The 27081-nt window shown below is 58.8% G+C and overlaps 2 protein-coding genes across 7 annotated transcripts in view; both read left to right on the top strand.

Annotated features, from left to right (window-relative positions):
- The window catches only part of GBGT1 (globoside alpha-1,3-N-acetylgalactosaminyltransferase 1 (FORS blood group)), a 15257-nt gene extending 9119 nt beyond the window's left edge, over window positions 1-6138 (top strand). The window contains exons 3-7 of one of the 5 annotated variants that reach the window (XM_032165522.2): window positions 630-680; window positions 759-794; window positions 1004-1051; window positions 1344-1515; window positions 2454-2684. In XM_032165522.2, the coding sequence (XP_032021413.1) occupies window positions 630-680; window positions 759-794; window positions 1004-1051; window positions 1344-1515; window positions 2454-2600 (454 nt within the window). In that variant the 3' untranslated portion in view covers window positions 2601-2684. Of the gene's footprint in view, window positions 1-629; window positions 681-758; window positions 795-1003; window positions 1205-1343; window positions 1516-2434 lie in introns of those variants that run through there. The other 4 variants (XM_032165523.2, XM_032165525.2, XM_058445599.1 and 1 more) reach the window with 4 other exon arrangements.
- A 1382-nt stretch (window positions 6139-7520) lies between these two features.
- Window positions 7521-27081, top strand: part of RALGDS (ral guanine nucleotide dissociation stimulator) — a 62805-nt gene continuing 43244 nt past the window's right edge. The window contains exon 1 of one of the 2 annotated variants that reach the window (XM_032165515.2): window positions 7521-7779. In XM_032165515.2, coding sequence (XP_032021406.1) covers window positions 7762-7779 — 18 coding nt within the window. In that variant the 5' untranslated portion in view covers window positions 7521-7761. Of the gene's footprint in view, window positions 7780-13870; window positions 13890-27081 lie in introns of those variants that run through there. The other variant, XM_058445598.1, reaches the window with a different exon arrangement.

The raw sequence follows: 27081 nt of genomic DNA, 5'->3' as shown, positions 1-27081 counted from the left end.
CCCCCCTGCCTTTTTTTTTTTTTTTTTTTTTTTTTGAGATGGATTCTCACTCTGTCACGCAGGCTGGAGTGCAATGGTGCGATCTCAGCTCACTGCAACCTCTGCCTCCCGGGTTCAAGCAATTCTCCTGCCTCAGCCTCCGGAGTAGCTGGGATTACAGGCACCCGCCACCACGCCCAGCTAATTTTTGTATTTTTAGTAGAGACGCGGTTTCACCATCTTGGCCAGGCTGGTCTTGAACTCCTGGCCTTGTGATCCACCCGCCTCGGCCTCCCAAAGTGCTGGGATTACAGGCGTGAGCCACCGTGCCTGGCCCTTTGCAGATTTTCAAATCTTCTTTCCGACAACGAGAGCGATGTGGTTGGAAAAGCATCAGCCTTAGGACCAAGCGGCACTGGGTTCGAATCACTGCCCTGCCACTTAGTCTCTCAATGACCCTGGACAGATCACTTCTGTAGGGGTCCCCAGCTCCTCTGTAGAGTCAGGTGGGGCTGTGGGGGAAGGTCAGAGGGAGCCTGCACGGACCCTGGGTGCCCGCCCGCAGGGGCCTCTGACTCCTCCTTCTTCCTGTGCTCAGTATCTCTGTCCCCAGCCCCATGATGATGGCTCTTTCTTGCCTCTGCCACCAGCAACATGAAGCTGCACTACAAGAGGGAGAAGCCACTCCAGCCCGTGGTATGGTAAGGAGACTGGCATTTCCTCTTTTGTGGCCCTGAGGGTGGTGGCTCCCCTCCACCACTGGCCCTTCTTGGTTGCAGGTCCCAGTACCCCCAGCCCAAGCTGCTGGAACACAGGTAGGTGTCATGGAGAGGCCTGATGGGGGTCGGGGGAAGGGCCAAAAGAGCTCTGATTTATAAGTTGGGGTAGTGGAGGTGCTAACATCAGGGTGGCCTTGGGGCCCAGAGAGTTAGGGACTGTGGAAAGACACAGGGCTGGGAGTCAGGGACCTGGGCTGTGTGACCCTGGGCAGCGTACCCAACTGCTCTGAGCTTTTTCTGTGCAGGTGGATAATAGTGCCTAGCTCACTGGAGGCTGGAGGAGCAGATGAGAGGTATTGTAACATCTGCACCGTGCTTGCACTCAGGAGGTGCTCAGGCCATTGTTCATAACCACGTGGTCTTGCCCTTTTTAATGACTCTCATTTATTAGGGGCTTGGCACACATGGACAATGCCACCTCCTCCTTGGTGTGCGTTAACTCCTGGTCCTCCCAGTCCTGCTGGGAGGTGGCTATCATTATCCCCACTTTCCATATGAGGACGGGGGGCCCAGAGATGGGGACGAAGCTGCCCCGGGTCACACAGTGTGAGAGCCAGGGCCGGGATGAGACTCAGGCTTTCACAGGGGAGGGTCTCAGTGCCCACGGCCCCCCTGCTGCCGGGCCCACACAGCTGCTGACACTCACACCCTGGTTGGCGCCCATCGTCTCCGAGGGAACCTTCAACCCAGAGCTTCTGCAGCACATCTACCAGCCACTGAACCTGACCACTGGGGTCACGGTGTTTGCCGTGGGGAAGTGAGTAGCGGGCTGGGGAAGGGGAAGGAGGTCTTCCTGAGCCACAGGAGTTTATAACTGGGAAGAGACCAGACGTGCACACAGGACCCTGCTGGGCACCCGGGAGGCTCAGAACCAGGTGCCGAGCAGATAGAAAGTACAGTGTAGGGTGTGATAGTGGGATGGGGGCTTCCTGGGGTAGGGGATCTGGCTCTAGCATAGACGGGAGGCAGAGTCCAGGTGAGGGCACAGCAGGAGCCTTTGTCAGGAGGCGCCCTTGCCCCTCCCTGTTTCATCTAGACCCCTCCTCTGCCCTCGTCTCTCCCATGACCCCACCTGGCCTTCCTTTAGGAGCTGCCGCTTGGCAGCCTCCCTCTGGGCCTCTGGGACTCCTTCCTGGAGTCCCAAGCCCTAAAGCATGGCCAGATGATGAATGGCCCACCTAGGGTCAGGTGTCCTTCTTGTCCAATGAGTTTTGGCCTGGGGGCAGGGCTGTGTCAGCCACACCCCACTCCACGTCCCCAGCATCTAGCTCAACTTGCCTTCCCTTGATTCGTCCACTTACCTGCTTCTTCCCTACTTTCTTCTCTGTGATCCTCAATGTTCCTGCCTGTAAAATGGGCACGCTTTAAGACAGCCTATGAGGACCAAAGATCATAAGAATTCTTAGAACGTCGCTGGGCACTTAGAAATTGCTCAGTAAAAGTTCACCTGGTCTGGGAGCGTAAGAAACTCTACCAGGAACATGCTTACAATAGCCGTAAGAGGCTGGTACTAGCATTTTGGGAATTGGACAAATGAGGACCCAGAGGGCCGGAGGAGAGTGACATCTTGACATGGGGAGCTGGCAGGTGGACCCCAGCCTGGCTGACCCCGGCACACTGTGGGGACCCAGTCAGGCTGCTGGGGTAGCAGTGGGTGACCGGGTGATCATCACTAGGTACACTCACTTCATCCAGTCCTTCCTGGAGTCGGCCGAGGAGTTCTTCATGCGTGGGTACCGGGTGCACTACTACATCTTCACTGACAACCCTGCAGCCGTTCCCGGGGTCCCGCTGGGTCCCCACCGGCTCCTCAGCACCATCCCCATCCAAGGTCACTCCTAGTGAGAGGAGACATCCACGCGCCGGACGGAGACCATCAGCCAGCACATTGCTAAGAGGGCTCACCGAGAGGTGGACTACGTCTTCTGCCTTGACGTGGACATGGTGTTTCAGAACCCATGGGGCCCCGAGACCCTGGGAGACCTGGTGGCTGCCATTCACCCAAGCTACTACGCCGTTCCCCGCCAGCAGTTCCCCTATGAGCGCAGGCGTGTTTCCACTGCCTTTGTGGCAGACAGTGAAGGGGACTTCTATTGTGGTGGGGCAGTCTTCAGGGGGCAGGTGGCCAGGGTATATGAGTTTACCAGGGGCTGCCACATGGCCATCCTGGCGGACAAGGCCAATGGCCTCATGGCAGCCTGGTGGGAGGAAAGCCACCTGAACCGTCGCTTCATCTCAAACAAGCCGTCCAAGGTGCTGTCCCCTGAGTACCTCTGGGACGACAGGAAGCCCCAGCCACCCAGCCTGAAGCTGATCCGCTTTTCTACACTGGACAAGGATATCAGCTGCCTGAGGAGCTGACCACGGAGCTGGGGGCTGCCATGGATGGGGACCCAAAGACCTGCAGCCACCAGTGCTTCACTAGCGTGCAGACCAGCCCTGTCCCGCCTCCCTCTGTCAGTCAGGCGAATTCCACCGGAAAAGGGATGTGGAAAGGCCACTGTGAACTGCAGAGGGCTGTGCACACAGTAGCACACAAGATCTCACCGTAATGCGGCATAGGAACGGTGAGACAGGGGGAGGCGAGGCGCAGTGACAAAGGCAGGGCCCGGCAGGCTTGCCGCGTTCTGCAGCCGTGCCTTTGTGGGGCAGGCTCTGAAGCCTCAGCCCGACTCAGAGTGCCAGAACCCTGCCACGCCAGTCCCCCGTTTATTACATATTGCCCTTAACGTAGCATTTCTAATACCCTAGTATGAAGGCGCCCTAGACCCCTTTTCTCTGGTGACAGGGGTCCTGGGTCCCTTGATGTCTCCCAACCACATGTAGCCAATTCCTCACTCAGGCCCCCAGAGCCAGCCTTTGAAATGGAGCAGGTCTAGGCTCCCTCTGGTTTCCTGCACCCCAAAGTGAGCCGCACTCTCAGGGGACTAGCCATCTCCTTCTTAAGAGGGTTTGGGGCAGTTTTATATTAAAGGGGGTGTGTGCTCAACCCTAGCTAGGGTGATTTTTTTGTTTGTTTGTTTTGTTTTGTTTTGTTTGAGACCGAATTTCACTCCTGTCACCCAGGCTGGAGTTCAGTGGCGTGATCTTGGCTCTCTGCAACCTCTGCCCCCCAGGTTCAAGCGATTCTCCTGCCTCAGACTCCCGAGTAGCTGGGATTACAGGCGCCCGCCACACCCAGTTAATTTTTGTATCTTTAGTAGAGACAGGGTTTCACCATGTTGGCCAGGCTGGTCTCAAACTCCTGGCCTCAAGTGATCCACCTGCCTCGACCTCCCAAAGTGCTGGGATTACAGGTGTGAGCCACTGTGCCCGGCCACTAAGGTGGTTTTTACCTGCACATCCAGCCTGCCTGTGTCCCCAGTGTCTGTTCCATCAGGCAGTGGGGACACAGGCAGACTGGATTTCAAACACAATCGAATAGGGGCAGGGGGTAGGGGATATAGTTACTCCAGAAAATCTGAGCTAAAGCTAGAGGCTGCAACGGACAGGATTTCATTCCAGTTCTCCAGGGAGACTGGGTGAAGCGGAGCATGCTAGCAGATCCGCCACACTCCCAACTGCGTAGAGGGGTATGCAGCCCAGCAGCCGGACAACCCTGGGAGCTCCTGTATCCAGGGTCACTGCAGCCCTGTGAGGTCACTAGTGGGCGTGGGACTCTGAGCCAATGGTACAGGCCAGGATTAGAGGGCGCGGGAAGATGACCTCTCCAGTCTGGACCCAGAAGGACTTCAGAGGCCTACAGTGTGGTTCTGTCTGCCTGGCCACGAAGAAATCGGGTGGGGTATGGGTTCAGGGCTTGGCGGCCTGGTGCTCACCACCCTGGAGACAGCAGCATCTTTTCCATGGAAGGAGAAGACAGAGAGGAGGGTGGGGTAGACTCTGGTCATACTAGAATGGGCAGGCACCCACCCACTTGGTCACCTGTGGAAAAGCTGGGGCCAGCCCTGAGTTCATTCTTCCTGCACCTGTGGTTTGGCCGGTGAGCAGCGACAGATCCCAAGAGTGTGGACAGATGGAGTGACCAGTTGGAGGAGACAGACTGGGCTGGAGAGGCCTGGAGTCTTGAAGGGGCTCTGGGTGCCTCCTGGGCAGAGGAGCAGGAATGAAACCATGGCCTCTGTGTCCCTCATAGGGAGCACGTGCTCCATGGAAGGGGTTCTGTGCTGAAGGAGTAGGCCCTGCCTCCGAGGAGCTTCTGTTGAAAGCAGAGACAGGGCCATGGAAGCGCTGGACTCAGCTGGGTGGATGGCTGGGAGATGGGGGACCCGAGGTGACAGCAGACTCTGAGGCCTGGGCAGCTCCGCCTAGCAGGGGAGAAATCCCCCATACCTCCCTCACCCCACTTACACCCAGCTTTACCCCTGGCACACCCTCCCGGGTGGCAGTCCCTGACCCATTTTCAGTAGAGGAAACAGACTCTGAGAGGTCACCATGAGCTTGCCTGTGATGTGGCCCAGCTGCAGGTTTGAACCCAGGTCATCCGGGTTCGAGACTGTGCTCTGCACAGGGTGGGAGGAGTGCAGCTCTGAAGGTGAGTGCATTGTGGAGGAGGATACAGGGAGGGGCAGTGCTGGCAGGGGGCTCTGAGAGGGGCAGGGGCTTGATGGGGTCCCTGGGTCAGGACGGCCCCAGGAGGCTAGAGTTGGGGTATAGGGACCAGGTCACACAGGGTTCTGAATGCCAGGCAAGGAGGCAGGGGTCACTGCAGGTCTGTCCCAGCAGGAGGATCAATATATATGGGGCCCAAGTGCTGGACTCAGGGGATACCTGGCCAGCGAGGCCCCAACACAGGATGAGGCCTCTGGTGACCAGCTCGGGGATGAGTGACAGGGAAGAGCCATGAAGTGGGGGTCACCATGCACAGCAGGGCCTGGCCACTTACAGCTGAGTGGCCTGCAGTGCTGGTGCCTTGGCTCTGATATAAAATTGAATGAAGCTGGGCACGGTGGCTCACGCCTGTAATTCCGGCACTTTGGGAGGCCAAGGCAGGAGGATCGCTCGAGCCCAAGAGTTCCAAACCAGCCTGGGCAACACAGTGAGGCTTCGTCTCTACATAGTTTTTATAAAAATAAAAAGGGCGGGGCACAGTGGCTCACGCCTGTAATCCCAGCACTTTGGGAGGCCAAGGTGGGAAGATTACGAGGTCAGAAGTTCCAGACCAGCCTGGCCAACACAGTGAAACCCCGTCTCTACTAAAAATACAAAAATTAGCCAGGTGTGATGGCACATGCCTGTAGTCCCAGCTACTCGGGAGGCTGAGATGGGATAATCACTTGAACCTGGGAGGCGGAGGTTGCAGTGAGCCGAGACTGTGCCATTGCACTCCAGTTTGGGTGACAGAATGAGACTCTGTCTCAAAAAATTAAAATAAATAAAATAAATAAATAAAAGGGACGGCCAGGCACAGTGACTCACGCCTGTAATCCCAACACTTTGGGAGGCCGAGCGGGCAGATCACCTGAGGTCAGAAGTTCGAGACCAGCCTGGCCAACATGGTGAAATTCTGTCTCTACTAAAAACACAAATTAGTAGGGCGTGGTGGTGGCGGCGTGCACCTGTAATCCCAGCTACTTGGGAGGCTGAGGCAGGAGAATCACTTGAACCCAGGAGGCAGAAGTTGCAGTGAGCCGTGATCTAGCCACTGCACTCCAGCCTGGTCGACAAGAAGGAGACTGCGGCTGGTGCAGTGGCTCATGCCTGTAATCCCAGCACTTTGGGAGGCCGAGGCGGGCGGATCACCTGACGTCTGGAGTTCCAGACCAGCCTGGCCAACATGGTGAAACCCTGTCTCTACTAAAAATACAAAATTAACCGGGCGTGGTGGCAGGTGCCTGTAATCCCAGCTACTCAGGAGGCTGAGGCAGAATTGCTTGAACCTGGGAGGCGGAGGGTGCAGTGAGCTGAGATCGCACCATTGCACTCCAGCCTGGGGGACAAGAGTGAGACTTCGTCTCAAAAAACAAACAAACGAGACTCCATCTCAAAAACAAAAATAAATAAATAAAAAATAAAAAGGGACGAAATCAGTGAGCCCTAATAACACTGACCACCCCCAACAGTCGCTCAACCCCAGTGTGAGGCCTCCTTCCCCAAGGCTCCCTCGAGCCCCGTCTTACACCAGCTGAAGCTGCAGCTGGACCTTGTAGTCCCGGGTGCTGTCGGGGAAGACAAGGAGGGAGGTGGGGAAGAGGAGGGGAAGGGGAGACCTGACTTTCTCCCTGCCCAGGCTGAGTCCGCTGTCACCTCGGGTCCCCCAGCACCCAGCCATCCGCCAAGCCGAGTCCAGCAGGTGGCATCGGGGTGCTGGGCGACAGGGTGAACGTGTATATTTGGTGACGCCGGCGCGCCGACTCAGGGGCCCCCGCCTGGCTGGGGCGAGGTTGGCCCTAGGTCCCAGGGCGGTGGGGAGTACTGAGCAGGCTGCTGGGGCGGAGGGACACGTGAGATCGGCCGCACACAGCGCTTGGAGCGTGGCGCGTGGCGCGTGGCGCGTGGCGCGTGCGCGCGGCGAGGTGGAGTGACGTGCACGCGCTGTCTGCGGTCCCGCGCAGGCCCCGCGTGCGCGCCCGGCCTTGGACACCAGGCCCGGCTGCCCCGCGCGGGGAACACCCGCGTTGGCCCGCGGGAGGGAGGCCTGAGCGCGCCCCCGAGCGCGTCCCCGAGCTCGCGCAGCGGGGCGCGCCCCTCGCACCTGCGGGCGGGCTGGGGCGGGGCCGAGGCTGTCCCCGCCCACCCGGGCCCGAGCCCCGGGAGCGGGAGCGGAACCGAGCGGCGGGGCCCGAGCGGCCGGAGCGCGGCGCGGCGCAGACAATGGGAGCGGCGCTGGCGGCGGCCGGGGCGGCCCCGAGGGCCGCAAAGTCCTGGGCCCGGCGGGGACCGGAGGCCGCGCCATGAGCCCCGCAGCCGGGCGCACCCCTGCGCCGCGCGCGGGCCGAGGCGAGCGGCCTCTGCGAGCCCCGGGCTCCGCCCTGGGGCCGGCGATGAGCCACCAAGGCTGAGGATGATGGTAGATTGCCAGGTGAGTGCGCGCCGTCCCCAGCCCCGCGTCGCGAGTGGAGGGAGGACCTCACGCCCCCGCCCACACCCACCGGGGGGAGGGAGCCCAGCGCCGCGTCCACGCAGAGCGTGCGCTTACGCAGCTCCGCGTCCAACCCCGCCCGGGACAGTAGGGAAACTGAGGACAGGAGAGGGGCAGGGACTGGCCCGGGGCACACGAAGTTGGCGGAGTCCAGAGATGAAAGGAGGGTTCCGGCCTCTTAGGCCGGGAAGGGCTCGGCTCACCCTTCCCGTGGGGTTTGCTTTGGGAATGACAGCCTCTAAGATCTGGGGACCCCTGCCCATCTGCCATGTGGGCTCCTTTGCCTGGGCTTCTCCGCGCACGCACAGGCGCAGGCCTGCGCATACATGCTGACACACACGCAGACACACACACCACACACTTCCTGGGGCTCAGAGTAGGACGGGACGCTGGGGAAGTGACTGGGGGAAAGAAGAAAGAGGGCGGGGGCTGCTCTGCCATGGGCAGGGGCATCCGGTACCCAGCAACATGCCTGGGGCCATGGCACGGGGTGGGGGTCAAGGGGAGGACACGTCAGCTTGATGGGCGGGGGTTCTCCAAGGTTCCCAGGATCTGTCTGGGGTGGGGCAGCCTGGAGAGGACAGATTGTGGGGTTCTGTGTTCACCGCTGTGATCACCTGGAAGCAGGAAAAGACTCCTTCAATGTGGACGGGCTGTAGGAAAGGAAGCCTCGAATTCCTGCTCTATAAATTGGAATGTTTGGCCTGGGTGACCCCAAGGGTCCCACAGGCCCGTAGACGTGTCTGTCGGCCTTAGATCTCCATTGGGGATGCCCCCACTACCCACCGAGATCTGTGGAAAATGCCTTCTTCTTGGAGGTCCTTCTGAGCAAGAGAAGTCTGGGGGGCTGAAGGGCTGAGGGCCTGGGGTGGTGCAGAGCGTGGCCAAGCACTGGACCACTCTCGTGGGACAAGACTGTCCTTGTTGAAGCCTCAGGGTTCTTATTTGGAAGTGGGGCCAGAGCCGTTGCCCTGGTTGGAGTGAGGAGGCCTCACGAGTGAACTGGACACCCCAGGGCCAGCAGAGGGAAAAAGGGGAGCAAACGAAGCTTCTGAGGCTCCTTGAATTACCCCTGGAGACTGCAGGTTCTGCTCCTTTGACCCCCTGGGACTCGGGAAAGCTGCTACCTTGACAACACCCAAACAAAGGTGTGTGTTTTGTTTTCTGGGTTTTCTGCCTGAGGCTGCTGCTGTGCTATTGCCGGCCACCAGGGGGAGGCAGTGCCCACTGTGCTCCTTGGAGCAACTGGAGTCAGGGAGAGCCCGGCAGGGTCCCTCTGGGGGACCCCCGCCTCCACCCAATGCACACCCCCCATTACTAGCATCCCTCTCCACAATGTGAGCTGCTCAGAGGCGGGAGGGGGCTCCGAGAGCCTCCTCTTTCCCGTCAGCAGGTGTGCCCAAGCACTCACCCTGGGTTGGGGAGGGGGCAGCCTTGGGCTTGGGCGTGCCTCTGAAAGTGACCCAGGAGGGCCTGCCCTCTGGAGCTGGCAGTCTGGAGGGGGCGATGGATAGGGCACAAAAGCAAACAGGCACAGAAAGGAAAAAGCAAGTGCTGCAGCGAAAATAATGCCGGGGCTGCCAGGGAGGGCTGGGGCCTGCTGGGTGGGGGTCTGAGAGGTCTTGCTAAGGGAACATCTGTGCTGTGACCAGAAGACAAAGCATGGGCCAGCCCTGCACGAGTCTAGACAGTGTGATGGAGAAGGCTCAGCAGGCAGGGCTGGGAGGCAGAAATAAGTTTGGCCAGAGAGGAGTGAGAAAGGAGGCCAGTGTGGCCCAAGTGAGCTGGGGGCGGGAGGGGCAGCCCAGGGGCCTGGAGACAGCTGTGTGACAACACTACCCTAATGTACAGCTTCCAGCAACAGACATTGATCATCACACAGTTTCTGTGGACCTGAATCCAGGGCAGCTCAGCTGGGTGCCTCTGCCCCCAGGTCTCAAGGGAGGCTGGGACTGGGGTCTCATCCATGGCTGGACTGGGCAGGACCCGCCCCCAGGCCATTCTCATGTTACTGGCAGGATTCAGTTTTGACTGAGGGCGTCAGTTCCTCTGTGACTGTTGGTGGGGGCCCTCCCTTGGTTCACTGCCATGTGGGTCTCTCTGTAGGGCAGGCAGCTCATGGCATCAGAACTCACTTCCCCAGAGTGAGGGGTGAGGGTGGGGAGGAAAACAAGAGCAAACAAGCAAGACAGAAGTCACAGTGTTTTGTAAATCTTGGAAGTGACCTCATGTCATCTGTGCTGTATTCTGTTGGTGAGAAGCCAGTCACTAAATCCAATCACCCTCGGAGGAAGGGGATCACTCAGCAACTTATGTACCAGGAGGCAGGGATCTCTGGAGCCAGTGTGGAGGCTGCCTGGGACAGTGGCTGAGAGGAGGCAGTCAGGCCTGATTCTGAACATAACAGAGGTCGGGTGCGGTGGCTCACACCTGTAATCTCGGCACTTTGGGAGGCCGAGGCAGGTGGATCACCTGAGGTCAGGAGTTCAACACCAGCCTGGCCAACATGGTGAAACCCCGTCCCTACAAAAAAGAAATACAGGCCGGGCGCGGTGGCTCACACTTGTAATCCCAGCACTTTGGGAGGCTGAGGCGGGCGGATCACGAGGTCAGGAGATCGAGACCACGGTGAAACCCTGTCTCTACTAAAAAATACAAAAAAATTAGCCGGGCGTGGTGGCGGGCGCCTGTAGTCCCAGCTACTCGGAGAGGCTGAGGCAGGAGAATGGCGTGAACCCGGGAGGCGGAGCTTGCAGTGAGCCGAGATTGTGCCACTGCACTCCAGCCTGGGCGACAGAGCGAGACTCTGTCTCAAAAAAAAAAGAAATACAAAAATTAGCTGGGTGTCTTGGCAGGTGCCTATAATCCCAGCTACTCTGGAGGCTGAGGCAGGAGAATCACGTGAACCTGGGAGGTGGAGATTGCGGTGAGCCAAGATCATGCCACTGCACTCCAGCCTGGGCGACAGAGCCAGACCCTGTCTCAATAAACAAACGAACAAACAAACAAACATAATGGGAGCCATCAGAAGGTGTTCCCATTGGAAGATGCTCCCGTATGCCACAGGGGGCCGATATCTGATTTTTGCTTAATTTTCAACCCGTTCATGGTGCAGACGAGGAAACCAGACCAAGAAGGGAGTGACTTTCCCTAGATCACAGCACCAGTGCCCAGCCTGTCCGACTTGTATTCCGGGCTGTGTCTCGCCCCTGTGAGAAGTCTCTTTCCTCACAGTTGTAAAGGCCAGAGGTCTAAAATCCAGCGGTCAGCAGGGCCCTGCAGTCTCTGAAGGCCCCTTCCCTTCCTAATCCTTCCATCTCTAAGTCTGTGAGGTAGCTGACAGGTTTTGTAGTATTGTCTCACATTAGCATGGTGATTTCCCCAGGAAGTAGATGTTAGAACCATCCCCATTGTGCAGGTCGGGAGACTGGGGAGGCCCTGAAAGGCACAATGACTAGTTTGGGGTCACAGAACTGGCAAGAGACAGGAGCTTGGTGACCCAGATGGCTTTCCCTCTCTGAGCCTCAGGGGCTGGGGGCATGAGAACACACTGGTTGGCTGTCCCAGCTCCCAGGGTGGCTGTGAGTACCTGGAAGTGCCCCCTTGTCTCCCCTCACACACCTGCCATCACTCTTCCCATTTCCTTAACCCCCAGCACTGCTGCCACTTGATTTTTACAAACATCTGAATATGACGAAGTAGCAAAATTCGCTCATTCATTTCGTATCTGTCTCCTGGGCCAGGCCATGCCAGGGCGGGGGGTAACACAGTCCGGGAAGTTGCCAGGGGAAGGGGAAGTGCTCATCTGGGGAGTGGGTGGGCACAGATTCCAGAAGGAGGCGTCCTGTGGTCATGGTTGATTCGCGGAGGGGAGGTGTGGTGATGGCACAGAGGGCGATGACTGGGGCCAGTGTCTATCGGGTCAGTTTCCCAGGCTGCTGTCACAAAGTGCTGGGTGGCTCAACACAACAGAAATTTATTCTCTCACAGTTCTAAAGGCCAGAAGTCCAAAATCCAGGGGTCAGCAAGGCCCTGCTGTCTCTGAAGCCTCTAGGAGAGGATCCTTCCTTGCATCTTCCAACCTCTGGTGGCTGCCAGTTTCCTTGGCATTTGTTCCTGGTTTTGTAGACTTGTGACTCCAAACTGTGCCTCCATCATCACATGGCCGCCTATGCGTGTCTGTCCAATTTTCCCTGTTATCATAAGGATAGCAGTCATTGGATTAAGGCCCACCCTAATCCAGTATGACCTCACCCAGATTCTATCCGCACAGACCCTATTTCCAAATAAGATCTCATTCACGGGTACCAGGGATCTTTTGGGGGGACACAGTTCAACCGTAACAGGAGTATTGGGAATGATCCCCCTCCCAAAGGCCAGGTACCCGCGTGCCTACGGGGAGTAGGGGAGCAGCGGGGAGTCGGAGGACATCGCAGGAACCCAGCCCCCAGCTAGGGGGTGTGGGGGCGTGAGCGGAGCCCGCCTGCTCCCCAGCTTGGCGCGTTCTGGCGGCAGCACCAGCAGGTGGCGCTGTGCCCTCCCGTGCGGCCGCCCAGCCCGGCGCGGAGCTGCCGCAGACAAAGGTCTCGCTTTCGGGTTGCGAGGAGCCTGCGCACAGCTGTAAACAGGCCAGGGGCACGGCCACCTCATGGGTGACACACACGGGAGGAAATCAAACCAGGCGGGGCCGAGGCAGGGTGACTGGGTGGCGACTTTGCGTCGGAGGCCGGCGGGGGGGCCGAGGAGGAGGTGACAGGGGTGGCGAGGAGGACCATGGTTTGCAGACCGTGGTGTCAACGGGGCGAAAAGGAAGGCAGGGAGGAGGGATAGGGGACCTGCGAGGCTGCAGGGGCCGGGCCCACAGGGGCCAGGAGTTTGCCTTTCGTTTGGTTTCTCACCTGCAAGCCGAGCTGTCCTTTCTCAGGCCTCTCCAGAGGCCCTGCGGCTGATTACACCTGCGGTTTGCAAATAGCTCTCCTGTTACTGCAGGCCCAGGTCTGCGTGTGCTCGGAAGGCAGCCCTGGGCACGGGTGGGCTGTCTGTGCAAATAGAGACTTGAGGGGTCCTTCCCCCCAACCCCAGCCCCAGACCCTGCCTCAGGGGAGCTGGGATGCCTGAGGTGGTCCTGCTGCTCCTGATAGGGGTCAGCAGGGCCCCTCAGAGGCCCCTTTGATATACAAAGGCGCGAGGCAGTGTGGGGCTGAGGAGCAGGGGTCCGGTCCCCGCCATGGAGCCGCTCACATGGCATCAGCGAAAGGGAGTGGAGTGCACAGTGGGCCGCTGGCCCGGGAGTGGAATGAGTGGAAGCCATTCCTTTTTTTTTTTTTTTTTTTTTGAGACAGGGTCTTTCTCCGTGGCCCAGGCTGCAGTGCAGGGGCTGGATCACGGCTCACTGCAGCCTCGACCTCCTGGGCTCAGACCTCCAGAGTAGCTGGGGTGGCAGATGCACGCCAACACTCCCAGCTAATTTTTGGATTTTTTTTGTAGAAACAAGAGTTTCACCATGTTGCCCAGGCTGGTCTCAAACACCAGGGCCCAAGCGATCCTGCTACCTCGGCCTCCCAAAGTGCTAGGATTAAAGGCATGAGACACACTGCATCCGGCCAGAGGCCATTTCTTACTGTCACCTCCCTACCCGCACAAGGCCCTCCTACTACCTCCTCACTCACCGAGCTACCAGGCCCGCCCCTGAGGCTGCTGGTCCTTGACAGTTGGTTCAGTGATTGATTCGCACAGCAGATATTGGCCTCTGTACACCTGGCTGGCACTGGGTGCCTGGCCCCTGGGGAGCACCCTGGCTTCTGTGGAAGGGTCAGGGGTATGGGGCAGACAGATCTGGTGGAGAAGGCATGGGCTACAAGCCTGGGGACCTGGATTCAGTGGCCACTCTGCCATCAGTGGCGTGGTCAGTCACCATTGCATGCTAGCCACAGGGCTATTCTCCACAGAGTCCTTCCCTCTGTCCCCTGCTGCAGAGATGCCTGGTGATGACAGCCAGCCCATAGGCCTTGTGCTAAAGTGTCCCTTGTATCTGCTCAGCACTCTGCAAGGTAAGTGCCACTGCCATCCTCACTTCCAGGTGGGGAAACTGAGGCACTGGAAGGGGAAGGGACTCCCACAGCTAGGTAGTGGCAGTTTGGCAATGGCACCTCCCTGTGTGCACACAAGCCTGGGAAGGGCCAGGCACCAGGACTGCATTCCTTCCAATTACAGTGGCCTTCCAATGGTCAGGGCCGGGCCCAGCTGCTGGGCAGGGCGGGGCTGGGAGGCCCCAGGCCCCAAGTGGGGGTTAATGTCGGCAAGGAGACGTAAACAGAGCTAATGAGCCCCTTTCATCGTCTCCCTGCTCTAATGAGGGCCTTGGACTCTGGGCTCTGCATTTTGGGGGTTCTTGATTCTGGAGCCTCAAAGAATCTTAGGGCCAGGGGTATGTGGGTCCCCCACAGGGGTGGGGTGTGAGCTTATGGGCTCCCAGTGTCCCCTCCCAGGGCAGCCAAGCCAGGATGAGGAAGTGGAGAGGAAAGGGAATGGGAAGCATCGTGGCATCCCCCTAAAAATGACAAGCCCCAGAAAAAAGTGAGTGTTCCCATGGCAACCCAGAGCAGTTGCTTGGCAACTGCTGGCCCCCAAAATACTTGCCTGCAGGAAGGCTCAGGGCTGGGGCTTTCCGATGGGCCTTCCGATGGCTCACCTCCAACCCCCACCAGCGCACACCCACCCCTGGCCCGAAAAGAAGACTCTGAGGCTGAAAGAGAAAATGCAGAGACCAGGGTCCAGGACCTTCATTAGAGCCTGGGGAGGAAGGGGCCTGACCTGCTGAGTTTCCTCGGATACTTCTCATGGCCCTCGACCCTGACACAGGACCCAGTAGCCTCTGCCCCTGGATCCTTCCTGAGAGACACCCCAGTCCACTCCCCGCTCCCCATTTCCCCACTCTGCCAGCCACCTGGCATCAAGCCAGTCCCCTAGCAACACAGGCCACTTCCTGGATACCTGAGTGAGAGTTGACAGTGGCAGAATGTCAGAAAACGCAAGGTCAGAAGGCACAGCGATGGCTCGGAGCCAGCCAGAGTGTGTGGGGCCATGGGGTACCATGTGTGGTACCATGTGCTTTGCCGCCCTGCAGCTGTGGGCTCCCTGGCCTGGGGCAGGATGGCATGCCGGGTTGTGGTTGGGCTGGGTAGAGCCCCTGGAACAGGGGACTGTGGTTCTGGGCCAACTTTGATACCGACTGACTATGTGACCTTAGTGTGTCCCTTCTCACTGGCCTGAGTTTCCCCATTGGTGGCCCATCTACCCCTCTGCCTGTGTGTTCACCGTTCAGTGCATAAACATTGCCCTGTGAATTATGTCACCTACTGGGGCCTTGGGGCAGGAGAGTGAGGGGACCAGGACCAGGCCGGCCACTGTCCTTCCTCCTCACCTGTCAGCATCCACCTCGGCCATCAGACCCCCGGTCCTCAGGTGAGGCAGGTGGCTTTGGAGCAGGACATCTGGGTCTGAATTCCAGCTCAGCGCTTATTGCCGGGCATCCTAGAAGAAGCACAGGATGCCTCTGAGCCTCCCTGTCTGCCCTGAGGCCCCCACAGTTGCTGTGAGGGTGTAAGGAAGCCCTGCCCTCTGGGCTCCCATAGGGGCTGCCTTAGTCTCTGGGCACCCACCCTGCACCCGACCTGGACACTGTCGGAGCCGAAGTGAGAACATGGATGAGGGGTGTCCAGCCTGGAAGGAGCAAGTTGGAGCCCCAAACCCTGGGAAAGGGTGGGGCAGCAGAATGGTGGGAGAAGGCAGGTGGGGCCACACTGCCCAGTGGGTTGGACTTTGGGGATGGGAAGGCTGTGAGACCTGGTTGCCTCAGATGTTCTCTCTGGGGATGGCAGTGAGGGTAGGACTGTTGGTGACCACTCCCCGGGTCCTCCCGGTGCTCTCATGGAGCCAGGATGCCAGTCTGACCCTGATCATTTGCTCACTGTGTGACCCTGAGTCATGATCTCACCCCTCTGAGCCTCCCTTGCCCCATCTGTCAAATGGGCAAGGGGCGTGCCCACCTCCGGAGTTGGGTGCTGGGCTCGTATGTTCACTTGGGGGTCGTCGGCTGGGCTCAGGGTGACCCCATGGGGACTCTGCCCAGCCACCCCCAGTTGGAGTGCCACAGGAGGAAGGGCAGGGCAGGGGGCAGCACAGACAGTGGCGGGGAGCTGCCAGCCCACAGCCCAAGGTGCGTGCAGCCCCGGCCTGCATTCATGCCAGATGCCACACCAAGAAGGCGGGCGGACGAGGCGAGCCCCCAGCCCAGCACCAAGGAACAGGCGGCAGAAGGCCACTTCAGCTGGTGGGAGGGAAGATTCAGGCACACAGCGCCACCCACCCTGCGTGGGTGCTGCACCAAGGACCACCCCCCACCCCCTCCCCCACGTTGGCCTCCCCTCCCTGCACTGCCTGGTGGGCACATAATTAACTGAATTGAGCTGTCCAGTCCTTCTGGGAAGGATAAGGGGGGCCCGGATCCACTGCCTGCTGGAGGGCACCCCAGTCCTTCCCTCTTTCTAGGTTGGGGTCCAGAAAGGGCTCCCATGGGAAGGGTGCAGGACCTCTCTGCTGGACACCACCTGAGAGGTCAGGTGTGCCCATCTGACCTTTGTGTTGCGAGGGAGGAAGGCAGGGAGGGGTGGGCTTGTCCAGTGGAGAGAAAGAAGAAAGCACCCTTGGCCAGCCAGAGGCCCTGAGTCCAGGAACTTCCCCTACCTCTGGCACCCGCCCCTCTTGGGACTTTGTCCTGATCCCAGATGTGTGTGTGTGTGGGGCGGGGCGGGGGGATGCCCTTTGACTGTAATGTAAGTTCAAAACTGGGAGGGTGGGACCGTGGGGAGGGGGGGACCGTGGGGAGGGAGGGACCGTGGGGAGGGCGGGACCGTGGGGAGGGCGGGACCGCGGGGAGGGGGGGACCGCGGGGAGGGGGGGACCGGGGGGAGGGGGGGACGGGGGGGGGGGGGGGCCGGGGGGGGGGGGGGGACCGTGGGGAGGGTGAGACTGTGAGGAGGGTGGCAGAAGGTATTTAAGTCCTGGGGGCTGCCACCACCTGACCTGAATCCATTTCAAAGGGATTCCGGCTCCCACCCCACCCGTCCTGGACTATAGCTGCAGCAGCACTTATCTGTCCCCATGATCAAGTGATCAGCTGATTTTTTTTTTTTTTTTTTTTTTTTGAGACTGAGTCTTGCCCTGTCGCCCAGGCTGGAGAGCAGTGGCGCAATCTCGGCTCACTGCAAGCTCCGCCTCCAGGGTTCACGCCATTCTCCTGCCTCAGCCTCCCGAGTAGCTAGGACTACAGGCACACACCACTATGCCCGGCTAATTTTTTATATTTTTAGTAGAGACGGGGTTTCACCGTGTTAGCCAGGATGGTCTTGATCTCCTGACCTTGTGATCCGCCCGCCTCGGCCTCCCAAAGTGCTGGGATTACAGGCGTGAGCCACCGCGCCCGGCCGTGATCAGCTGATTAATCACCTGACTAGTGCTGTCATCTGTCATGATGGTCACCAGGAACAGCAGCCCCGGGGAAGTTCGGGCTGTCTACAAGTCAAGGGGAGAGAAGCCTGGGAGGCGGGATGGGAGCCCTGGCTTGGCCTCAGGGGACCCAGACAAGTGGGTTCCCTAACTCCTCTGCACCCCCATTGCCTCCTCTGTGGGCCTACGGATGTGGGGGAGTGTGAGGTGTTCCTGAGGCCCCTGGCACCGCACGGGCAGGCCCTCCGCAGATGGCAGCCAATGTCCGCTCCGCTTCACAGAAGGGAGATGGCCGATGGCCCACCAGCCCCCGCTGCCCTTGGGGAGCCAGGGAGTGGGCGGAGGGCAGTGACACTTGCAGGCCCTAAGTTGAATCCACAGGTTTTTTCAGGTAGGGGAACTACGGCCCCGAGGAGGCAAGTAAGTTGCCCAGGCCACGCGTCCCACTTCCCCCGCCCCTTCTTCCCTGAGGCCAAGTTCCAGGCCCTGCTGCCCAGTTGACGGGACTGGAGTTCAAGGGTGAAGCAGTCCACCAGGCCCTGGGTGGCTGGGGAGGTGACAGCTGGGGGTAGTGGGCAGGTGGGTAGTGCCCAGTGTGGAAGGTCTCAGCTGGCAGCACCGCCTGCCTGGTCCCCCTGCCCCCTCGAAACAGCCACTTGCTGTTCTTCAGGACTCCATGAGGTGTTTCCTTCCCAGCCGCTGGGGCCGGGGAGTCGCTGCATGCAGCCCTGCCTCCTCCCCTCTCCACAGCCCTGAGGGAGTGTGCTCAGGGGTCTGGGGACGCCGGGGTACCCATTGCTGTCTGGCAGATATGCAGGGAGCAGGGTGTGTATCCGGGGCCTCTGGGCCTGCAGGGGCAGCGGCTGTGTGCTGTGGGATGCAGTGGGGTACATGTGCATTCCAGCATGTGTGTCGGGGGCAGGGGCATCTCTCTGCCTTTGGGTGACCCCGTATGTCTGCAGCATGCATGCGTTCAGATGTGACAAGCTTGACAGTGGCTGAGGGAGCACAGATATAAAGGGGTACGTGTGGCTGCATGTGGGGACACATGGCTGGTGCCTGGGGAGGGAGAGCACGTTGCCACAGTGAGTGTGGGAGGGAGTGGGGATTTGCATTTTGCCTTTTTAAAGCACTAGACCTGGACAGGTGCGGTGGCTCATGCCTGTACTCCTAGCACTTTGAAAGTCGAGGCGGGTGGATCACCTGAGGTCAGGAGTTTGAGGCCAGCCTGGCCAACACGGTGAAACCCCATCTCTACTAAAAATACAAAAATTAGCCAGGCGTGGGGGTGCACACCTGTAATTCCAGCTACTCAGGAGGCTGAGGCAGGAGAATTGCTTGAACCTGGGAGGCAGAGGTTGCAGCGAGCCGAGATCACTCCAGCCTGGGTGACAGAACAAGACTCTGTCTCAAACAAACAAAGCACCAGGCCCAGGCCGGAGCCGTGACCATGAGGAGGGCTGAGTGTCAGTTTTCTCATGTGTTACTGGGTTGACAGCCGGGCCCAGCTCACAGGGTTGTGGTGGCTGGAAACTGCTCAGCCACTGCCTGGCACACCCAGCTGCCCACCGTGATGCTGGCATGGAGACCTGAACAGCTCTTGGGGGGTTCCTGGGCAGGGGAGGGCAGCTGGTACCTTGCTGTCCTTTGTCAGGCATCCCAGGTGAGGCAGACAGGAGAGGCCCTTGAGCCTCGCCTTCCAGGGGAGAAGCCAAGGAAGGAACCAAGCCCAGGGGTTAACGGGACAGTGGGTGGCAGGAGGGTGGGACACAGCAGTGTCCTTCAGACCCAGGGCCCTAGAGTCCCGAGGGATTGCTCTTCTCTAGCCCCGGGGAACTTCTTGCAGGCAAAGGACTCTGAGAAGGAGGGCAGCGGGCACCAGCCCTGCCACCTCCTGGCAGCCAGCCAAGGCCCTGTGCCCTCTCCGGAGGCCAGGGCAGCTCAGGAGGTCCCCTTCGGAAACGGCAGCCCCACTTCCCAGGCCCTCAGCCCCTTCAGGCAGGCGGCAGGCTGGTGGCGGCACCGGGCACACAGTGTCCCTGGCACGGCAGGCAGCCTCCCAACTACAAGGGCCCATTTGTCCTGGTTCCCCTGGCCCGAGTGCACTGGGTGACCAGGGCCTGCTGGACACAGGGGCCTGACTGTGGGCTCAGCCCCCATCCCCCATCCTTACCAGCCATGGCTGTGCCTTGGGGAGAGGTCTCTTTGCCCACACCAGAGCAACTTCTACTTACCTGTGAACAGAGAGACCCATTCCGCAAGAATTGTTCCTGGGCCAGGAATTTAGGAAGGGAAAATCCCCTAGGTTAAACCAGGGCCAACCTGACCATCTACCACCGCCTCCACCATCCCAGGGCAGGCTGGCTTCTGGGAAACTCCAGGGCCTTGCTTCTAAGAAAAAGGGCTCTTGCTTCCCAGAAAGCCTGGCTGCCTTCCTCCTCGCTCTTCCCCCGCCTGGGCTTGCTTCTGCCTCTCTTCTCAGTCTGGTTCCTGGGAAAGCACTTTAATGGGAGGGAGCCAGGTGAGCAGAGACGGCCCCGCCCTTCCCTGGCCCTCTGCCCCCCTGCCCTCCATCAGGCCCCTCTCCAGCCTCATCACCTCTTCCAAGGAGCTCTCCTGGTGATCTTCCCACAAGAACCTCCGAATATTTTAGAGTCTGTCCTGTCGAGCTCACTTGTTCATCTAGGCATTTACGGAGAGCCGGCTGTGTGCTAGATGCTGTTCCAGGCATCAGGACCATGGGGAACAGAGTCCCTGCTCTCAAGGAGCTTACAACCTCCCCGCCATGGGGGGCATGAAAGGACCCTGTGGTAGGTGAATTGTGTTGTGTTGTTTTGTTTTGCTTTGAGATGGAGTCTTGCTCTGTCGCCCAGCCCGGAGTGCAGTGGCATGATCTCAGCTCACTGCAACCTTTACCTCACGGGTTCAAGCAGTTCTCCTGCTTCAGCCTCCCGAGTAGCTGGGACTACAGGCACACCACCACACCCGTCTATTTTTTGTATTTTTAGTAGAGATGGGGTTTTACCGTGTTGGCCAGGCTGGTCTCGAACTCCTGAGCTCAAGTGATCCGCCCACCTCGGCCTCCCAAAGTGCTGGGATTACAGGCGTAACCCACCACGCCCAGCCTTGTATTGTTTTTTGAGTCTTGCTCTGTTGCCTAGGCTGGAGTATGCAGTGGTGCTATCTCAGCTCGCTGCAACCTCCATCTCCTGGATTTAAGCCATTCTCCTGCCTCAGCCTCCTGAATAGCTGGGATTACAGGCACGCACCACCATGCCCAGCTAGTTTTTTTGTTTGTTTGTTTTTGAAATGGAGTCTTGCTGTGTCGCCCAGGCCGGAGTGCAGTAGCACGATCTTGGTCACTGCAAGCTCCGCCTCCCAGGTTCAAGCAATTCTCTGCCTCAGTCTCCCGAGTAGCTGGAGTTACAGGCACCCACCACCATGCCTGGCTAATTTTTGTATTTTTAGTAGAGACAGAGTTTCACCATGTTGGCCAGGCTGGTCTTGAACTCCTGACCTCATGATCCACCCGCCTCGGCCTCCCAAAGTGCTGGGATTACAGGCGTGAGCCACTGCACCCGGCCTAGTTTTTTTGTATTTTTAGTAGACGCAGGGTTTCACCACGTTGACCAGGCTGGTCTTGAACTCCTGACCTCAAGTGATTCACTTGCCTTGGCCTCCCAAAGTGCTGGGATTACAGGCGTGAGCCTCCGCGCCTGGCCTAGGTGAAATGTTTTATGTCCCTCCTTCCAGCCATACCTGCGCTGCCCCCTCAGCTCTCCTGGCCTGTCCGCAGTTGTAGCACCTGCTCCTGCCCCATGGGCCCCATCAGCCTTTCCTGTTCTGTTTTTGCCTTCTGGAGCATTCTTATTTTCAAAAATGCATTTTACTTATTATGACCCAGGCCAAGGGTGATTTTTATGTTTTGTGTTTTTCCCTGGTCTATTGCTGGCACTCGAATAGTGCCTGGCACCTAGTAGGTGTTCAGTAAATTCGCGTGGTCTGGCTGTATGAATATAGTTGTGCCCCGGGCCCTCTCTGTGGTCTGCAGACAGTGCAGGCTACAAACTCTGTTACTGATCCTCATCTCCTTCAGTAGAGAAATTGACATTGTCTAGAAACTCTATGGCAGTTGACATTGCTGCAACATTTCAGTTGCATTTTACAGAAGTATCAGCTGGCCTTGAATTCAAAATAAGAACTCTGGTTCTTCCCTGCAGAGGATGCCACCTTGGGGTGCCATTTTCTGACACAGAGCATGTGCCAGGCCCTATCTTGAGTGCTTCCCATCCAGTGTTTCATTTCAGCATGCAGTCTTTTTGAGGCAGAGATGATCCCTGTTTGTGGGCCAGAACCAAGTCTCAGCAAGGGAAAGGGACCTACCTGGCTCACTCGGCTCCACCCAGCCAGGAAGTGACAGGACGAGGGCTTGGCCCCAGACTCCTGACACTGTAGGCCCCAGCTCCCAGCCACTGCTTGGAGCCTTACAGTTAGACGCTGGGTTCCTCCTGGAGCTGGACCTGGGGGCAGGCAGGGTTGGGGAGGGGAGCTGCGGTGCCCTCGGCAGGGCTGGGTCCTGCTGGGCTCAAAGCCAATGGGAGCGGCTGGGGCAGGGCCTGGATTCTTGGATCCTCAGCTTCTTGGCAACCTGCGTGACTCAGTGGGCCGGTAATAGGGGCCGGCAGGCAGGCAGCCAGTGCAGGGGAGCCCTGCTGTGGGTGAATCAGCCAGTTGCTGAATTACTGTCCTGCCTGGGGTGGTGCCAAGCCCCAGCTGCCAAAATAAGCACAGCCCCTCTTTGCCTTTCTCTCCCCACTCCAGGGTGGCCCACATTCCACATGCCTTGGCAGGTGTGTCCCGTGGCTCTGCTGCTCCTGGGAGTCCCCAGTTCTCCCCAGCCTGGAGCAGGGGGAAAGGGCCTTGCCATTGGGGTGTGTAGACTTCCACAAGTCATTCTGAGGCTCTGCCTCCCCACCACACACAGGGGCCCTCCTGTGAACTGGAGGTCATTGAGATACTTGCACCCTGAACTTAGAAGGGCACCGTGAGGATAAAATCACCTTTGACTCTTTATGAAGAGTTATAAAGAGTCTTCCTGCTAGGAGTTTGCAGGAAGGAGTGACTGGGAGTGCAAACCTCAGAGCCAGACAGGATTGGAAGCCCTGCTCTGCTGTGTGGCTTTGGATGAGTTTTGTGCCATCTCTGAGCTTCGTCCTCAAACTCACCTGCAAAACCTGCCTCACATATCATGATGGTGAAATGGTACCCGCATTGGCATGGCAGTGCGTAGTAGAAATTATCAGAGAGTTGTTGACTCTGGGGTAGGCGCCAGGTTGGAGGCAGCAGTGATCAGCAGAAATGGAAGTCAGAGTCGCCAGCCTAGGCCTCCTACAGGGGACAGACCACCCACCCCAGGGACAGGGTCCCAGCAGCGTCAAGTCTGTGTGCTGCCTGGAACAAATCTACTTGTGATCCTTCATTTGGAACAGAGTAGGGGAAAGCAAGCAGCCTTGGGGGCCGGACTTACACCCTGCCTTGGCACTAACACGCTGTGTGACGTCAGGCAAGTTGCTCGCCCTCTCTGGGCCTCCGTTTTCTCAGTTTTACAACAGAGATGATGACTGTGGCTTCATCTTTCTGGCAGAGGCTGTCTGGAAAAGTGCTTTGTCCCCACTGAGGTTTGCTAAAGGCAGCGCCAGACTAGGCTCTAGGGTACGAAGGGGTATCAGGAGTTGATCCTGCCTCCCAGGCTTCTGAACGTGGCAAGAATTTGCCTCTGGGCTGCACGGTGACGGGTGTCAGTGGTGCCCCCGTCCCTGGGAGTCTCCTAGTCAGAGCCAAAGAGGGAGGGCATGCCAGGCATAGGTGCAGCCTCCAGGGGCAGAATCTGTGTCGCGCACGGCCACAGCACCATCACTACCTAGCAGAGCCGGCTGGGCCTGAATATGTGTTGAGCGACTTGACAGGGCCTCAGGTTCCCAGAAGCCAGGGTGAGGGGAGCTGGAGTGTCCCCCCAGCTGGACACAGAGTCTGGTCAGCAGGTCCCTGAGTCAAGTTAGCAGCAGGAAAGAGGAGCAAAAGCCAGGCCTCGGCCTCTGCTATCTGCTTCCTGGACAGGATGCGGTGCCGAGTAAACAGCTTCGCGAGGAGTCACTGCTCTGGCTCTGAGTCACAGCTCCTAGCGACAGCTGCACAGTGTTTGTAAACAATGGGCCTCGCCCCCGGCCAGGGCCTGCCCCTACCTAGAAAGGTGCCTGTGGGTTGGGTTTTGCTAGCCTGGGCTTGTGTGTGTGGCCAGGTGCATTATCCCAGGCCACCTGGCGTGCTGGGCAGAGCATCGTGGGACCGCTGGCAGGTCGTGTGTCCTGGGAGAAGCCCGAGGTCAGGGCCGTCGTGAGCTTCATGCACAGTAGCTGGAAATGTTTGTGCCATGTATGGCCCTCACTAGGCCCAGCTCCTGAAGGCAGCCAGAGTTGGGGTGGGGAGGCTGCAGGTGGAGCTCCTCCAACTGGCCTCACCCCCAGGCCCCAGTGCCTGGGCTGTCCATGGCGGTCTTCGTTCCAGGCAGTGACAGTGATGTGACGCATCACGTGGCGGCCTGGCCGGCAGGGAACAAAGACCCTGCTCTCCCCCAGGCTGGCGGCAGAGGCAGGGCCAGGGACCACGTGGGTGGGAGGAGGGGTGCATGGCCCTGCTGCTTCCCTCCCACCAGCACCACCTCCTCGGGGCTCCTGCGTTTCTGCGTGGCAGCTGGTGCTGCTCCTCCTGCGGCCTGTGTCTGCAGTCCCTCAGTGGCCTTTCCAGGAAGCTCAGTGCCCACTGCCCTGCGTAGCCCTGCCCACCCTGGCTCTGAAAGGAGGAGCCCCAGGATTGGGCCCTGAGGCCAGGCTGACCTGCGCTGGAGGTGGGGGCAGGGGAGATATGGGGGTAACAGGCTTGGGAAGCTGGGCTAGAGTGGGCTATTCAATAGCACAGAAAGCTTGCATGAGAGATGCGATGCCCTGCACAGGGCCTGGTACGCGGGAGCTGCTTGTCCAAGCAAAGGCATTAGCTCACAAACACACCTAGCAGGGTAGCCTGGGTCCCTGCCACTTCCCTACTGGTCCCCCACCGTGAAAGTTGAGCGCTTCTGGCCTGGCGCAGTGGCTCACGCTTGTACTGTAATCCCAACACTTTGGGGGGCTGAGGCAGGTGGATCTCGAGGTCAGGAGTTTGAGACTATCCTGGCCAACATGTGAAACCCCATCTCTACTAAAAATACAAAAATTAGCTGGGCGTGGTCCCGCATGCCTTTTATCCTGGCTACTTGGGAGGCTGAGGCAGGAGACTCGCTTGAACCTGGGAGTCAGAGGTTGCAGTGAGCCGAGAAGGCGCCACTGCACTCCAGCCTGGGTGACAGAGCGAGACTCCGTCTCAAAAAAAAAAAAAGAAAAAAAGAAAGTTGAGTGCTTCTTTCCAGGGCCTCTTTAAGCCCCCCACCCAACCAAATGCGCGCACACTGTAGGAAACACCTTCTCGCCCACTGAGCCCTTCTACGGGGCTGGGCTAAGAGGTCACACTTTGCAGACAAGGAAACCGAGGCTCAGGGAAAGCCCTCCCCACCCACTCAAACCACATGGTGAGCTCCCTGTTATACCTGGAGTGGCAGCCGAACCACACCACACAATGCCCACAGTCACATGGCCAGGCAGTCGGCAACACCGGGGTGAGAGGCCGAGGCTGGGGACAGCCGCGGATCCCTGCTCGGATGCCAACCCCTGCCACCTGCCTCACCCAGATCCTGCCTGTCTGCACAGGGCTTCTCTCCCGTTAATAGTGTGTACCCAGACAGTTTCCTCTTCACCGGTCCCCTCTCCGGGGACTGGGCCTGCCTTGCAGTACCCATCTGTGTGTGCTTCTACATCAGCAAGCATTTCCGAGCTATCTGCTAGGATCCAGTTACAAGCCACACTCTGAGCACTGGGCAGACCCCGGACTGCCATCTAGACCTTGCTCTCCGGGATGGAGTCAGGCTATGGCACTCCTGGCACAGGGGCAGCATCCACCAACATTGATCAAATGTCTGTTATGTGCCTGACCCTGTGGCACCTGAACTCCTCAATCCCCGTTGGAGATGATCATTGCACATCTGCCAAGCACGGCCATGAGCCGAGCCCGTGCTGAGTTCTTGCGGAATCTTCCAGCGCCCTTGTGCCCATTTTACAGGGGAGCAAACTGAGGCCCAGAGATGCTAAATCATTGGCCCAGGGTTCCAGAGTCCCTGGGGATCAGAATTTCAGTCCTGGGCCGACCAATTCACAGCCTGGTTGGCTCTACTGTTTCTCGAAGGTCAAGGTTGAGTCACTGTGTGCAAGACAGGCCAGCGGTGATGCCTGACTTTCCCAGGGGACAGGGCCTTGGAGCCTGGCACAGAGGAGGAAGTGTGCCAGATGAAAAAGGACAGGGAATGGGTGGCTGGGGCAGGGATGGTGTTGGTGCGTTAAGACAGGGGCGTCAGAGAAGGCTGCTCTGACTGGGGGCCGAGTCCTGAGACCAAGGGGGAAGAACATGGTTCCCAACAGAGGATGTTGGCAGCTGGAGTTAGTAGGAGGGGGCTGTGGGCAGGTGAGGACTTGGGATTCTCTTCTGGATGGGACAGAAATGGTGGAGGGATTTTAGTGGAAGTGACTTGTTCTGGCCACAGGGTGAGTACAGGGAGGTAGGTTTCAGGGCCCCCCTGAAACCCTCTAGCTCCATTTCTCTGATGCTCCCCCAGCCCAGCCTGGCCCCCACCCCCAGATGCCCACCCACATCCCCTGAGAGTCCCCACCCTGAGGGTGGCAGAGCTCCCAGGCCCTGAACTGTCTGCTCAGCTGGGTCCCCTGAGGCCCACAAAACCACCGGAAGAGGATGTGAGATGCTCAGAGGAGCAGGGCTGGGAGCGAGGTGCTGCTGGGGCAGTGTCTGGGCTGGAAGCTGGGCCCCGGGGCCTGATGTGCCTGTGGGGGCGCTCCACAGCCCCTTCCCATACCCAATCCTCCCTGCCTCTGCTGTTCTGCTCCCTGCCCTGTGCCCTCCGCTTGCAGCCAGGGACTGGGCATCCACCCGGCCAGGGTCCCAGGAAGGTAAGGAAGTAGCTGAAACTCTTGGCCTCTGGCTTCGCCCTGGCATCTCTGGGCTTTGGGGTTGGGGCTCTGAGTGTTCTGACCCCCAGGTCAGGATGGAGGGAGTGTCTGCAAGCTTTGCAGAGCAGCTGGACAGACACTTTTCCTATGAGATCTTGGGCAAGTCCCTGCTCTCCCTGGGGCTCAGTCTTTCCACTCGTCAGATGTGTGTGTTGGATGCATCCGATGGCTTCCAATGTCTGGTTTGCAGCAAAATGAGAAAAACAGGGACAGGGACAAGGTAGTAAGTTGTTGTGTTGTTGTGGTGGTGGTGGCCGTTGTTTACAACTCCGGTAGTCACTCTAGTAAATTATTCTAAAAGCCCAATGTACTCATTTCATGCCTGCCCTTCTTTCTGATGGCAGCCCTTTCTTGTTACCTTTGGTGGTGTTTTTTCTGAATGGTGGGAGTAGTGGTGGTGATATTATTATTTTTTACCACCCTACTTAATGAAACAAACGGTTGGCAACCCCCACCCCTGCGCCCAGTTAAAATGAAATCTTGTGGCCGGGTGTGGTGGCTCACGCCTGTAATCTTACCATTTTGGGAGGCCAAGGCAGGTGGGTCACCTGAGGTCAAGAGTTCGAGACTG

Source organism: Hylobates moloch, unplaced genomic scaffold (genome assembly GCF_009828535.3).
Source record: "Hylobates moloch isolate HMO894 unplaced genomic scaffold, HMol_V3 SCAFFOLD_10, whole genome shotgun sequence".
Taxonomy (NCBI): Eukaryota; Metazoa; Chordata; class Mammalia; order Primates; family Hylobatidae; genus Hylobates; species Hylobates moloch.
Note: the sequence above shows the minus strand (reverse complement) of the source record. Positions and strands in the feature narration are given on the sequence as shown.